General features: G+C 39.3%; 1 protein-coding gene across 50 annotated transcripts in view; it reads left to right on the forward strand.

Annotated features, from left to right (window-relative positions):
• The window catches only part of LUC7L2 (LUC7 like 2, pre-mRNA splicing factor), a 65,565-nt gene that overhangs the window by 33,776 nt on the left and 15,367 nt on the right, over positions 1-16,422 (forward strand). For all 50 annotated transcript variants that reach the window (XM_074036103.1, XM_074036112.1, XM_074036105.1 and 47 more), the window contains 4 exons: positions 7,047-7,145; positions 10,509-10,619; positions 14,005-14,148; positions 15,754-15,930. In XM_074036103.1, the coding sequence (XP_073892204.1) occupies positions 7,050-7,145; positions 10,509-10,619; positions 14,005-14,148; positions 15,754-15,930 (528 nt within the window). In that variant the 5' untranslated portion in view covers positions 7,047-7,049. The remainder of the gene's footprint in view (positions 1-7,046; positions 7,146-10,508; positions 10,620-14,004; positions 14,149-15,753; positions 15,931-16,422) is intronic.

Genomic DNA, 16,422 nt, shown 5'->3' on the forward strand with positions numbered 1-16,422 from the left:
AGGTGTATTTACAATTACTTGGAGCTATTACTATGCCAAATTCTATCGTTTATATATTAACATATTGCTACTATTAATTTACACTTAACAGTACACTCAAAATGTATAAATCAACCTTTTGATTTGCTCTACCATAATTATTTCTATTCGTTAATTTTAATGTATAGTTTTCACATGCCTCTCAATTTTTTTTTCTCTAAAATTAAATTGGCTTCTTTTTTTTGGAGGAGGGGACAGGGTCTGGTCTCAGTCTGTCACCCAGGCTAGAGGGCAGTGACATGATCTTGGCTCTCTGCAACCTCTGCCTCCCAGGTTCAAGTGATTCTTCTGCGTCAGCCTCCCGAGTAGTTGGGATGCAGGCATGTCACCATGCCCAGCTAATTTTTATATTTTTGGTAGAGATGGGGTTTCAACCATGTTTGCCAGGCTGGTCTCGAACTCCTGACCTCTAGTGATCTGCCTGCCTCAGGCTTCCGTAGTGCTGGGACTACAGGTGTGAGCCACCACGCCTGGCCTGGCTTCTTTGATTGTTCTAATTGTAATAATAATACATGCTCATTGCTTATAATTCAACTGGTACCAGAAAGTTCAAACAACCCTCATAGTAATACAGATTTGTAAATTCCAAAATACATATTTTATTACATCTTTCTTTGCCAGCTTCTCTTTTCTCCACTTGGTATATCAAGAACATCATTTTTAAAGACTAAATAGACACTGTATAGCTGTTCCATAGCTGAATCAACCAAACCCCTGTTGAGAAGCTCTTAAAATGTTTCTTGTTTTCTAGAAAACATTGTTAAACTTTATTCTCCATTTATCTTTTTATAATTATTTCACTATTCCTTAGAAATAGAATTCCTTAGTCAAATTATCAGGTTTATTCAATAGTCATGGTTTGTGCAAAACTTGGTCTCCTGGGAGGGATAAGTAAGAGAAACAGACGGTTTTTCTAACGAAGCTTAGAGTTTATTTGGGGAAATAACACTCACTTTTGGAATTTCAAAAGAAAAGTTAAAAATTCTTGACAATTTGTCTTTGTTACCTTGTTGGTGAAACAACAGTATAAAACGCTGTGGGGCTATAAGTTACCAGGATCAGGTATAGTTATTTGGTCAACATTTCATGGAGTAATAGATTCAGAATGGAGAAGACAAAATGCAGAGCTGAACTTAATTACAAATAAGCATTTAAAAAAAAATCTACAATCTAAGCATTTAGATGTAAAAATTAAAAACCAAGAATAAACTTGTGGAAGGAATTTAATTATGAAGTAAGCTACCTGATTTTTTTGTTTTTTGTTTTGAGATGGAGTTTCGCTCTTGTTGCCCAGGCTGGAGTGCAGTGGCATGATCTCGGTTCACTGCAACCTCTGCCCCCTGGGTTCAAGCGATTCTCCTGCCTCAGCCTCCCGAGTAGTTGGCATGCACCACCACGCCCGGCTAATTTTGTATTATTTTAGTAGAGATGAAGTTTCTCCATGTTGGGTCAGGCTGTTCTCGAACTCCTGATCTCAAGTGATCTGCCCGCCTCGGCCTCCCAAAGTGCTGGAATTAGAGGCGTGAGCAACCACTCCCAGCAGCTGCTTGTTAAATTAAAAAATAGTTTAAGACCAGGTGTGGTGGCTCAGGCCTGTAATCCTAACACTTTGGGAGGCCGAGGTGGTTGAATCACCTGAGGTCAAGAGTTTGACCAGCCTGGTCAACATGGTGAAACACCATCTCTACTAAAAATACAAAAATTAGCTGGGTGTGGTGGTGCATGCCTGTAATCCCAGCTACTAGGGAGGCTGAGGCAGGAGAATCGCTTGAACCTGGGAGGCAGAGGTTGCAGTGAGCTGATATCACGCCACTGCACTCCAGCTTGGGCAACAGAGTGAGACTCCATCTCCAAAAAATTAGCCAGGTATGGTGAGTGTGCCTATTGGTCCCAGCTACTCAGGTGTCAGGTGGCTGAAGCGGAAGGATTGCTTGACCCTGGGAGGCAGGGTTGCAGTGAGCTGAGATCATGCCACTGTACTCCAGACTGGGGGACAGAGTGGGGCCCTGTCTCTAAAAAAGTAAAAATAAATAATATATATATACACACACACGTATACACACACACACTCACATTTTGTGACAGAGTCTTACTCTGTTTCCCGGGCTGGAGTGCAGTGGCACGATCTCGGCTCACTGCAAACCTCTGCCTCCTGGGTTCAAGTGATTCTTGTGCCTCATCCTCCTGAGTAGATGGGATTACAGGTGCCTGCCACCACGTCCAGCTATTTTTTTGTGTTTTTAGTAGAGACAGGGTTTCACCATGTTGCCCAGGCTGGTCTCGAACTTCTGACCTCAAGTGATCTGCCTGCCTTGGCCTCCCAAAGTGCTGGGGTTTCAGGAGTGAACCACTGCATCTGACCTTGTTTTAAATTTTAAATACTCCTCGTGTGCGTAGCACAGTGCCAGAGCAGATGCTTAGTAGTCATCATGGTATGGACAGAGGAACATAGATGCCTAGTATTCTGAAAATCTGCCTTGGCTATACCTACTGTCCCACTAGGTCCCTGAAGAGATAACCACTGAAGATATTCCACATACAAAAAAGCCTTCTTTGTTACAATTAGGCCCTTGGTCCTAGGGCTTGTGGTGAGGCAGGCTAGACTATGACAAGCCCTGCCTCTTGGAGGAAAAAAGAAGAGTAGCTCAAAACACTTAAGAAGGTAAGGAGTCCAAGCAAAGGAGATAATCCAAGGAGAGGCTAAGGAGAACCTCCCCTCCAGGAACTCAGATTAGTTTTGTCCTGTAATTCATCTTGAACACTCTGGCTTGTTAATAAGCCCCCCTGTGCCAAAAGTTCTTCTTTGCCCTTTTTTCAGTTTGATTTGTTCAGCATAGGCACATAGTAGATAAAACAGAAGAATTCTTGCTCTATGGAAGTCACATTTTAGTGAGTTAATCTTACCCCTCTCATGAATCTTCCCCATGGCATGCCTTCCCCAAAAGGCTACTCTCACCAAGAAGTCCACCTCTACTATAGTGGTAAAATTGTATCTTTTCTTGTGTTCATTTTGTTCTTGGTCTACATAGTTGCTTTTCTTCCTTTGGTTGGTTGTGAGATGTAACTTTAAAGATGTGGAGGCAGGGAGCCTAGAATTCTTGCAATAGAGACAGATGTTTAGGTTAAAAACAATGAGGCAAAATTTATGTGTTACTTTTAAGTTTTTGTTGAATACAGATTGGAAATGTAGTTGATCAGGGAACTGATGAAAGTAAGATAAAGGAGATACAGAAGAAAGAAAGTAGACAGCTGCTTTGAATCTCTGCTGTGAGCTTTTTTAGATGTTGTGGGGAATGACTTGCTGAAAAATATTGGAAGGTAAGTTAGTACTGAAATAACGGGAACTAGCATGGTAAAGTGGAAGCTATATTAGACTAGGAATCAGTCTAACGAGATTTTCTGATAAGCACCCTGAGCAAGTCATTCTTTCTGTGCAAAGAATGGGAATAAAACTAGATCAGTGAGTGGTTCTCAACACTGCACATTAAAAGTACCTAGAAGGCTTTTACAATTGAGTTAGTCTTTGGGAGGTAGGAATTGGGACTTTTTAAAAAGCTTCCATCAATATTATGTAAAAGTTCCCCAGGTCTAGTTTGAGAACTACAGTGGATCAAAAAGCCTTTCCAACTGTGACATCTTGCATTTTATGAAATAAAATTTAGCGTGTGAACAGCTATAGCTGTGGAAATAAAATAGTAAGGAAGTTGTTGGCATGATTGATGTTTAGAAATTGTTAATTTCAGAAACCTACTTCCTGGCATATCAAAGACAATGACAGCCTCCTTCTGCCGTTAGCTTCTTTCATTCCTATCATGTTTTCTGGAATTCTTTCTTAGGAATATTTAAGTTTTTCTGCATTTTCTTAATAATTGTTGTTTAATGAGCACCTTTTAAATTTGAATTTCTACACATTCATAGAAAGCTTTACTTTTTGTTTATTGTCACTGAAAAAACTCCTTAGCTTGTTAAACCAGACTAATGAATTGGAGGTAAGGATTGGAGCCTGGAAAAATCTCAGCATACTCAGTAACAGTACAGTACTTTAATACCACTAAGCATGATGAGGACTTTTATAACAGTGATGAGTCCTCATTATTTCCCAAAGGATAACTTTGAGGGCAGAATTTATACATTCTCATTCATTCCATTATGTAATTAAGAACCAAAGGTAATATAGTTTTACAGAAAAACATTTTCTGTTTGTTTTTACTTTTGAGACAGGGTCTAGCTCTGTCACCCAGGCTGGAATGCAGTGGCATGATCACAGCTTACTGCAGCTTTGACCTGCAGAGCTCAAGTGATCCCCCTGCCTCTGTCTCCTGAGGAGCTGGGACTGTAAGCATGGGCCACCATGCCTGGATAATTTTTTTTTTTTTTTTTTACTTTTTGTAGAGATGGGGTCTTCTTATGTTACCCAGGCTGGTCTGGAACTCCTAGGCTCAAGCGATCCTCCCACCTTGGCCCCCCAAAGTGCTGGAATTACTGGCATTAGCCACTGTGGCCAGAAACATTGTTGGTTTTTTGTTGTTGTTGTTGTTGTTGTTGTTTTTGAGACTGAGTCTGGCTCTGTCGCCCAGGCTGGAGTGCAGTGGCTGGATCTCAGCTCACTGCAAGCTCCGCCTCCCGGGTTTACGTCATTCTCCTGCCTCAGCCTCCCGAGTAGCTGGGACGACAGGCGCCCGCCACCTCGCCCGGCTAGTTTTTTGTATTTTTTAGTAGAGACGGGGTTTCACCGGATTAGCCAGGATGGTCTCGATCTCCTGACCTTGTGATCCGCCCGTCTCGGCCTCCCAAAGTGCTGGGATTACAGGCTTGAGCCATCGCGCCCGGCTTCTTTTTTTTTTTTTTTTTGAGACGGGGTCTCGCTCTGTCGCCCAGGCTGGAGTGCAGTGGCCGGATCTCAGCTCACTGCAAGCTCCACCTCCCGGGTTTATGCCATTCTCCTGCCTCAGCCTCCCGAGTAGCTGGGACTACAGGCGCCCGCCACCTCGCCTGGCTAGTTTTTTGTATTTTTTTTAGTAGAGACGGGGTTTCACCGTGTTAGCCAGGATGGACTTATGTCTAATTTTCTCATATTCCTTTTGAAATGTGTTAGTACATAGAATGTGTTTTGGAGAGCAGTGGTTTGCTTTTAAAACCAGCGTTCAGTAGAGAATTCCTGCTTTGTTTATACTGTGTCCTCTTTGAGTTAGTTTTAGACAATATAAGTTTTTCTCAGTTGTGCCATACTGTAACCGTTACTCTTGACTACTTAAATTTTTAAATTGTCTGATTCTCTGCTCATACCTACTTATTTGTAAATTTATTATCTTGGATATGTAACTATAGGACTTCATATTTGTTTCTTTTAAATTTTATCTGGTCTCTTAATACTTTTGAATCTTGATCTCGTGAATTAACTATGCTTTTTAGTTGGGATATTTTACAAAATTAATTATCATACTTATTATACATATTTAGATTGTTGACAAGTTAAATAGGCAGACTCATTTTTAGATACTGTATACAAAGCTAAGACTCAGACCTGTGTGCCATACTCTGTTCCTGTTCCCTGTTACCATGAACTTCCCTGTGATTAACAGTGGCATATAAATAAAAAAATACTTTAAAGATCTGCCTTCTAAATCTTCTGTACAACCTGGAACATTACTTTTTGCCTTTTCCTAAGATTCATTTGCTTCTCCCTCTTGAGATCCAGTTTAATTGTATCCTCTTCAGAAAGGTCTTCTCTGACCAGCTCATCCCAAGTAGCCCCCCATAGTAATGGGGAGCATTGCTATTTTATTACATCATCTAACTTTGTTCATAGACATGATTCTTGTTATTTGTTTCCCCTCAAATAGAATGTAAGCTCCATGAAGTCAGACTGTCTCTGTCACTTAACTCTATATCCCTAGCACCTAAGATAGTGCTTACCACAGTGGGACCTTAATAGTCAAAGGAAGGAGAATGACTTGTACTCCCTTTTTACCAACCCTCCAGAGATTTTGAGGTATTCCAAGGGTGGTCACACCTCCAGTTGGAAAATCTCTGCCTTGCTTTGATCACCGATTAATCATAACTGTAATGATCTTGCATCTTGCCAATTTTTTCTCCTTTATATTTTCCCCCAAAAAAGTTTCATGAAAGTTGCCTAGATACATGTAAAAATGGATAGATTTTTAGATATTTTGTCTCAGATACGAGAAAAGCCTCTGGTTTGGTAAATAACACCTAATTGGAGTTTCCAAGTAGAAGGACCCTAGGTTCAGTAAGAGTATTTATTTCCCTGATACATGTTTATTGTAAGTGGGGTTAAATGCTTGTTCTCTGTGCACTTATATTGGGTATTATTAGTAAATCATCTCTTTACTAGTTTATTAGTCTTGTCCCCAGACAAGACTATCAGAGTCACCAGTCTGTTTTGTTTTGGGTTTTTTTAAATTTATTTTTTATTTTTAAAAATTGAGACAGGTCTTAGTGTGTTGCTCAGGCTGGTCTCAAACTCCTGGGCTCAAGCGATCCTCCTGCCTTGGCCTTCCAAAGTGCTGGGATTACAGGCATGAGCCACCATGCCCAGCCACCAGTCTGTTTTTTGAGGACTCCATCTTTATTTGAAAAATAAGATATTCTTCAAAGCGCATTGACATCGCAACGATTCAATTTATATATTCTTTTAGTTTGGTTTAAAATTAACTATCTTTTTTGTGTTGTGGAGCTAAATGAACTATGTTGTGATATAGAAGCTAGAAGCTTTTCTCAGATTCTGAAAAGCTTTTCCATATCCATTTATTGTTAAGTACAAGTGATCCCTGTTCCCATCTGTTGGTAGACAGAATTGGTGCCATTTTCTTCTTCTGACACCACGTTTTTTATTTGTCTATGAAATTTTGTAATTTGGGAGCCCCTACATAAAAAAGCATCTCTGTATGACTTAATATGTATTCTGAAAAGAACTGTGGTTGTTGATATATTTTTTTTAAAAATGTGTTTTTTTGTTTCAATATTATGTCTTTTTTCCCTTCCAGAGAATGGATCTTGGAGAATGTCTGAAAGTCCATGACCTGGCTTTAAGAGCGGATTATGAAATTGCATCCAAAGAACAAGATTTTTTCTTTGAACTTGATGTATGTGATTTTGCTTTAATGGTTTGTTATCTTTTGCTGTAAAACATGTGGATTAATCTCTCTTAATAAGAAAAACTCTTAGCAGTTTATCCTCTGTGGTTATATGAAGGGTAAGACTCAAGTAAGATCATGTACTTTCTTGACAACTCTTTTAAAAATATGAGGTGAGACTGTATTTTAAGAAAATGTGTAAAAGTCATATGATTCATATATTCTTTTGAAAATTAAGCATATTCTTCCCAACAAAGTAGTAATGATTAAGGAAATATCAAGCAAATGTAAGCAACTAATTAATAGTGTATATAAGGACGTATCTTTAGTAATATACTGAGTTTTTACATTCATATTTATTTTTATATCTACTTATATATATACATGTATGTATAGTTGGCCCCCCATATCTGTCGTGGAATCTGTAGAAGGAACCAACTGGGGATTGTAAATATTTAGTGCAGAAGAAAGGGATTGTTGCATCTGTACTGAACATGTACAGACATTTTGTTCTTGTTGTTATTCCCCAAACATTACAGTATAACTGTTTACATAGCATTTACATTGTGTTAGGTATTATAAGTAATCTGGAGGCAATTTAAAGTATATGAGAGGTTGTGTAATGGGAGATTATATGCAAGTATTACATCATTTTATATTAAAAAATGCACATTCATGGATTTTGGTATCCACTGGGTATCCTGGAATCAATCTTGCACAGATAGTGAGGGACATGCGTACGGGTGTTTGGGGGAATTTTTTTTTTTTTTTTTTTTTTTTGAGTCAGAGTCTCGCTCTGTCGCCCAGGCTGGAGTGCAGTGGCGCCATCTTAGCTCACTGCAGGCTCCGCCTCCCGGGTTCGTGCCATTCTCCTGCCTCAGCCTCCCAAGTAGCTGGGACTACAGGTGCTCACCACCACGCCTGGCTAATTTTTTTGTGTTTTTAGTAGAGATGGGGTTTCACCTTGTTAGCCAGGATGGTCTCGATCTCCTGACCTCGTGATCTGCCCACCTTGGCCTCCCAAAGTGCTGGATTACAGGCGTGAGCCACCGCATCCGGCCGTTTGAGGGATATCAAGGACAATGTTTATAATGAAAAACCAAGCAATGGAAGACACCATTTAGATATCTAAAAGAGCCTGAAATGTAACTTTATATTGTTGCTTTTACATGAAAATCGTTTGCATAAAAATAAACCTTTTTTGCATATATATAAAGCATAACAATCAGCGTTACGTAAAACATACTAATGTGTATAATCTTATGATATATTTTATTAGTGAAATAATAGATGTTTTAAATTTAGTTTTTAGGAGATAAACCAGTAAACAGGTCCTCCTGTCTTCTGAATATCCAACAATTTCTGCTAATGGAAATGAAATTGTTTTTGGAAATACAATTTACAACAAATTTTCCCTACTTTTTTGGTGGTTTTTGGCCTTGCGGAGTACTTTTATATTTATATTGTCTGATTTATCAATCTTTAACACATGGGCATGGTGGCTCCTATGCCTGTAATCCCAGCACTTTGGGAGGCCAAGGCAGGGGTGGATCACCTAAGGTCAGGAGTTTGAGACCAGCCTAGCCAACATGGTGAAACCCCATCTCTACTAAAAATACAAAAATTAGCTGGATATGGTGGTGGGTGCCTGTAATCCCAGCCACTTGGGAGGCTGAGGCAGGAGAATCACTTGAACCCGGGAGTCAGGTTGCAGTGAGCCTAGATGTGCCACTGTGCTCCACCTTGGGGGACAGAGCAAGACTCCGTCTCAAAACACAAACAGAAAAACCAAATCTATTTCATTAATTCTAAAGGCTTTTCTTTTTCTGAGGTGCTAAGAATTCTCTCCCGTGGTTTCTTCTGGCATATTTTGGCTTCATTTTATAGACTTTTCGCGTTTATTCTGGTTTAAGGAATTGAGATATGGATCTAGTCACCCCCCAACGTGACATAGCTACTTAGTCACCCAACACTATTTGCTAATTAGTCCATCTTTTCTCTCAGTGCTTTGAGATGCCACCTTTATCTTTACATAAGGAAATTTGAATAGATTTCTGTTGTGATTTAAAAAGTAAATTTCAAATTAATTAACTATTTTTATGTTATCACAGATAAAAGCTTTTTAAAACCTGATCCTTATTGCTTTTCACATTGAAGAAATTCTTGGGTTATCCAGCTGTTTTTGGAATTCAGTGTGTGCTGAATAAATTTGTATTTTTAGTTAAACATTTGTATCTTGAATTAGTTATATTTCTGTACAGTAAGATTTGGAAGTCCAAACTTGAGAATGAATTCTTAAAGTTTACTTTTAAATGAACTATTAATTATACACATTAATATGTGCCTCACAAATATCGTTTATATAAATATTGAATTTTTATAGTGTAGATATTGCTAAAATTCTCAATGGTTTATTCTCTGAAAAAAGATAAGTTTTCCTAATGTGTGAGACTCTTGTCTCAAAAAAGAAAAAATTATAAAGCAGTTTGGAGAATTAAAAAAGGGTAAAAATGTCAGAAATGCTTTTTGTTAGCATTTTGTATAGTTTTCCATTTTTTCCGTGTTTTTGTCCATTCAGATCTAGACTTGGCAGCAGATTTTTCTGTCTTTATTTTACAAAATTGGGATCTTACTGCATAACATTTGTAATTTGCTTTTTATTTACAAATGAATCCTGAACATTTCTCCATGTCCTCAAGTGATTTTTTTTGAGACACACACTCATTCTGTCACCCAGGCTAGAATGCAGGGGTGCGATCTTGGCTCAGTGCAACCTCCACCTCCCAGGTGCAAGTGGTTCTCCCGCCTCAGCCTCCTGAGTAGCTGTGATTACAGGCGCACACCACCATGCCTGGCTAATTTTTGTATTTTTAGTAGAGACGGGGTTTCACCACGTTGGCTAGCGTGGTCTCAAACTCCTGACTTCAGGTGATCTACCTGCTTCGGCCTCCAAAGTGCTGGAATTACAGGCAAGACCCACTGCGCCCAGCTGCTGCTGCTTTTTTTTTTAATGACCTCACTCTGTCACCCACACTGGAGTACAATGGCATCATCAGGGCTCACTGCAGCCTCAACCTCTTTGGGCCCAAGTGTTCCTTGTGCCTCAGCCTCCCGAGTAGCTGAGACTACAGGTGTGCACCACCCACCTGGCTAATTTTTGTATTCTAAGTAGAGGCAGGATTTCGCCAAGTTGGCCAGGCTGGCCTCAAGTGATCTGCCTGCCTTAGCCTCCTAAAGTGCTTGGATTACTGATGTGAGCCACCGTGCCCCACCATGGTAGCATTTTAAAAAGCAAAATGTGATTTTTGTATGAAGATATTTCTGAATAAAGTCGACTTTCTGACAGTAATTGTCTTTAATTAAACTTTGTAGGCCATGGATCATCTGCAGTCATTCATTGCAGATTGTGATCGTAGAACAGAAGTGGCCAAGAAAAGATTAGCAGAAACTCAAGAAGAGATTAGTGCTGAAGTAGCAGCAAAGGTAAGAATTTTAATCATTTCATTAGTACAAAGTATTGTTTCGACTCCTTTTAACTTTTTATTTTGAAATAATTAGATTTGCAAGAGATTGGAAAGACATATACGAAGAATTCTGTATACTCTCTTGTCTGCCCCAGTGTTAACATGTTACACAATGTAGTACAATATCAAATAAATTGACATTGGTCTAATCCTTATATTTGATTCAGATTTTGCCAGTTATGCATGCATTTATTTGTATATGCATGTCTGTTTGTATAGCTCTGTGCAGTTTTTTTTTTGTTTTTGTTTTTGTTTGAGACAGAGTTTTGCTGTGTTGCCCAGGCTTGAGTGCAGTGTTGTAATCTTGGCTCGCTGCATTCTCTGCCTTCTGGGCTTAAGCAAGTCTCGTGCCTCAGCTTCCTGAGTAAGTGGGATTACAGGCGTTCGTCACTATTCCTAGCTAATTTTTTTTATTTTTAGCAGAGACAGAGTTTCGCCATGTTGGCCAGGCTGATCTCAAACTTCTGGCCTCAAGTGATCTGCCCACCTTGACCTCCCAAAGTGCTGGGGTTATAGGCATGAGCCACTACGCCTGGCCAGCTCTCTGTAGTTTAATCACGTGTAATTGCAACCACAATTAGGATGCTTAACTATAGCATTGCCACAAGGCTGCCTCATGTTACCCCTTTGATAGCTACATCCATCTTCACCCCCATCCAACATCTCTCACCTTGGCCATCACTAACCTATTCTCTGTCTCTGTAGTTATGTTATTTCATGGAGTGTTATATAAATGAAATCCTGTGTACTCTTTTGAGATTTGACCTTTTTCATTCCATATAACTTTCTTGAGATTCATTCAAGTTGTTTGTATCAGTTCATTCCTTTTTATTTCTCCATTGTACAGATATACCACAGTATTTTTATTTGCTTTTAAAAGCAAATGTTAAATGTCATATTTCACCTGTAAATTATAACCACAGTAATACATACATAAAGTTAACAGTAATTTTTTAATGTTATCCAGTATATGTTTATTTTTCTTATATAGAGTCGATTTGTTATTAGGATCCAAACAAGGTCTTCGATATTGCATTTTGTTGATTACTTATTACAACATAATTATATTCCAGTATGATCTAGTGTGTTTTATGAAAATGCAGAATGGGAGAAAAAGTTACCCAGGTGGAGTTTAGATGACAGTATTAAAATATGGTGTTCAGATATGTATATGCAAATGAAAATAGATTCCATCGTTTGAGAAGAGGGTTGCTTTTAGTCAGCCTTTTCTTAAAAGTTCTCTGAAGATGGGGACTGGAAAGACGGGCATCCTGAAGTACAAAGGATCTAGTATCTCATGGTTGGAAGAGATCTGTAAGTGAGCCTGAGTTGTATTGGTTGTATTGGTTATCCATCACTACAGAAATGCTGTATAACAAACCACCTCAAAGCTCAGTGACTTAAAACAGTAAGTATTTATTTAGCCCATGACTCTGCAGTCGATGATTTAGGCTGAACTTGACTGAGTAGTTATTCTTGTTTCAGCTGGGCTTACTCACATGCCTTGCAGTCCGCTGGAGGATGCAGAGCCATGCCCAGCAGGCTAGCCTGGCCGTGTTCTCATGGTGGTGGCAGAGGTGCAGAAGCATCAAGCCCCATCACACAGGCCTCTCCTTTGGTCATGTTTGCTACCATCTTAATAACCAAAACAAGTTCATGGCCAAATTCAGAGTCAGAGTACGATGGTACACAATTACATGGTCAAGGACATGGATACAGGGAAAAAGAGTTTTGGACAACAGTTTAGTTGTTCAGTAATGTATTAAAGGAAAATACCATTTGGTAGAGAGGAAGGATAGTAATAATAGAATTAGGACTCTCACTGAGGGAAGAAATATCTTGGGTTGAAGGATATTTGAGAAGTAAAGATTATTAATTAAACCAGTAAACAGGTTTGTTGGAACAGGAAACTCATACCAAACTAAAACCTTCGGCCGGGTGCAGTGGCTAACACCTGTAATACCAGCACTTTGTGAGGCCAAGGTGGGTGAACTACTTAAGGTCATGAGTTTGAGACCAGCCTGGCCAACATGGTGAAACCTTTCTCTACAAAAACTGCAAAATTAGCAGTCATGGTGGTGCATGCCTGTAATCTCAGCTATGGGGGAGGCTGAGACAGGAGAATCGGTTGAACTCAGGAGGCAGAGGTTGTAGTGAACTGAAATCGTGCCACTGCACTCCAGCCTGGGGACAGAGCAAGACTCCATCTCAAAAACAACAATAACAACAACAAAAAATTAAAACCTTCTTTGCTAACATAATTGGCCATACAGCAAAGACTTTGTGGCCCAAGATAATGATTATATGTATGTTTTATGTGCCATTAGAACAGTAAGAATGAACTAAGTTGCTAGGATGATAATAGTGGTAAGGAAGAGGAATGTATTCTTTCCCAAGGCAAGAGTTAATCTCAGTGGAAAGCTAAGGACTCAGAGTGGAGTTGCCAGGCAAGTATGCTGAAAATCAGTAAGGTGCTATGCAGTGTACGTACAAGGCATATTTTCTCATTTCTCACAACTTTGTGGGATAGGTACTGTCTGTACTTCTTAGATGAGGAAATGGATTCAGGTATAAGTAATGTGGCCAAAATTACACAAATAGTAATTGGTTTAGCAATAAGTCAGATCTGTTGGACTCCTGAGCTTGATCCACCAATTCATTTCTTTAACTCATATTTGAGCCTAGGCTATTTGCTGAGCACTAGAGATACAAAGATGGGAAATACAGCTAACTGTCCTTAAAGTAGTATGATATTTATGAAAGGAACTGTCAAAAAAGATACAAAGGTGACACAAAGGAGAGAGTATGGCCATGTTTGCTGATGTGTTTAAGTGGGGCTGGGATGCAGTGAATGTTAGGAATGCTTTACAGAAATGACCCTTGAGTTGGATCTTGTTGGAATGAGTGAACATTCAGTAGGCAGACGAAAGGTAAGGGATCCCATCCCAGAAAGAAGAGTATATGCAAAGTCACAGAGGTAGAAAACAACAGGGTAAGTTTGGGAAACTATAGATTATGTTGTGAGGTAGAGGAGTAGCAAGAGATGGTTTAGAAAAGTACAAAGGGCCAGATCATGGAAGAAACGGTATTTTAAACTAGGAATACACCACCTCGCCAGAGGACAGAAAGTTATATTGGGCCCAGTAGTAGCCCTGACTTCATTGAGGTAAGGCAGGCAGGCTCAGAACATCCTGATGTCTCAGTTCATTTGGGATATGCTCCGAAAGCATTCTTTAACCTCATATTGCCTTAGATAACAAGTCTCTTCTCAGCAGTTCTGAAATATCTTGAAGTTTAAAATTCATTCTCTTGTTTATTCATGACCTGTTTTTATTTCTTTTTAGGCAGAACGTGTTCATGAGTTAAATGAAGAAATTGGTAAATTGTTAGCTAAGGTGGAACAACTAGGAGCTGAAGGGAATGTGGAAGAATCCCAGAAAGTAATGGATGAAGTAGAGAAAGCACGGGCAAAGAAAAGAGAAGCAGAGGTAAATTATTAATAGTAGTAGACGAATTCTGCTTAATTTGGTAAGACTTAAAAAAAAAAGTAGTAGATGAAACTTTAATATCTATACTTCTCTAAGAACATGTATTTGAATGGAAATTATTGAACAGTTATTAAAGAGAAGTTGAACTAAAAGACAAAAACAAAACACGGAAAAAGCTGGTTGGGGTGGTATGTGCCTTTGGTCCCAGCTATTCCACAGGCTGAGGCAGTCGCTTGAGTTCAGTTCAAGTCCAGCCTTTTTTTTTTTTTGAGATGGAGTTTCGCTTTTGTTGCTCAGCCTGGAGTGCAATGGCACAATCTCGGCTCATCGCAACCCCTGCCTCCCAGGTTCAAGCGATTCTTCTGCCTCAGCCTCCCAAGTAGCTGGGATTACAGGCCCACACTACCACACCTGGCTAATTTTTGTATTTTTAGTAGAGACAGGGTTTCTCCATGTTGGTCAGGCTGGTCTTGAACTCCCGACCTCAGGTGATCCACCTGCCTTGGCCTCCCAAAGTGCTAGGATTACAGGAGTGAACCACCGTGCCAGGACATTTTTTTTTTCCTAAAGACAGTCTCACTCTCTAAGGCTGGAGTGCAGTGGTGCGATCTCAGTTCACTGAAACCTCTGCTTCCCGGGTTCAGGCGATTCTCTTGCCTCGGCCTGCCGTGTAGCTGGGACTGCAGGCGTGCACCACCATGCCTGGCTAATCTTCTGTATTTTTAGTAGAGACAGGCTTTCACCATGTTGGCCAGGTTGGTCTTGCTTTCCTGACCTCAGGTGATCTGTCCACCTCAGCCTCCCAAAGTGCTGGGATTACAGGCATGAGCCACCACACCTGGCCGGTTTTTGTTGTTGTTTTTAAAATTAATTTTGGTAAATTTGTGTTTCACAAAATCTCTCTAAGTTGTATGTATTGATATAAAGTTGTTCATAATGTTCTCTTTTAATATCTGTAGAATGTTTGCAGTTCGTGTCTTCTCTTTTCTTGATTTATCTAGCTGGTCAGTTTTATTTTGTTTTTCAAAGAACCAGTCTTCTGATCTTATTGCTTTCTTGTTTTCTATATCATTGATTTCTGTTCATGTTTATTATTTCTTTCCTTATACTCCAGTGGAGAGAGGCCCTAAGGATAGAGGATGGGGATAAAGGGAACCTATAATTTTCATAACAAAATATCCATGCTTTTGTGTAATTTTTTTTTTTTTTTTTTGAGCTGGAGTCTTGCGCCGTCACCTAGGCTAGAGTGCAGTGGCATGATCTCGGCTCACTGCAACCTCCACTCCCCAGGTTCAAGCGATTCTCCTGCCTCAGCCTGCCAAGTAGCTGGGATTACAGGCACACACCACCATGCCTGGCTAATTTTTTGTATCTTTAGTAGAGATGAGGTTTCACCATGTTGGCTAGGCTGGTCTTGAACTCCCGACCTCGTGATCCACCCTCCTTGGCCTCCCAAAGTGTTGGGATTACAGGCGTGAGCCACCATGCCCGGCTGCTTTTGTGTATTCTTTAGAAAACATTTTGGTAGAAGCATAGTATATTGTATTTAATTGGATGACTTTTAGTAAGATTTATATGGTCATTGTTTTTCTCACTTTTGTTTAGGAAGTTTATCGGAATTCTATGCCAGCTTCCAGTTTTCAACAGCAGAAACTTCGAGTCTGTGAAGTCTGCTCTGCCTATTTAGGACTTCATGATAATGACAGACGACTGGCTGATCATTTTGGGGGTAAACTACACCTGGGATTTATTGAAATAAGAGAGAAGCTTGAAGAATTAAAGGTACATTGGTAAAATATTCCTCACTTTATCCTCTTGTTCTTTTGATCTGTATCAGTTGTCTTTTTTTACAATATTCTTGACTATGGTTCAGTAATATAGTAATCTAATGATGAATACTAAACAGTGTAGGATTACAGATGGAAATTCATGTTGGTTTAATGGATGCTGCCTGAGAAACAGACTTAAATATTATTCTGTTATTTTGGGAGTTACTATTTTATATTAGATATGACACTGAGTTAGGAATCTTTCAAACTAGTTTCTAATAGAGTCCTGTAAAATTTCATTGTTATCGTTCTTTTCAATAAGGTCAATAAGAATGTAATATTAATACAATATTTATAAGAAGTTTGAGAAAATGAGCCCAATATTTGAAATATTTTGCAATTCTTTACTAAATAACAAGCTTGCAGAATCTCTAGTTTTATTTTACGCTCCTGCTTCCACTTCAGAAAGGACTTACGAAAAAATTTATATTTTTTTTTAAAGGGA

Source organism: Macaca fascicularis, chromosome 3 (genome assembly GCF_037993035.2).
Source record: "Macaca fascicularis isolate 582-1 chromosome 3, T2T-MFA8v1.1".
In the NCBI taxonomy this organism is placed as follows: domain Eukaryota; kingdom Metazoa; phylum Chordata; class Mammalia; order Primates; family Cercopithecidae; genus Macaca; species Macaca fascicularis.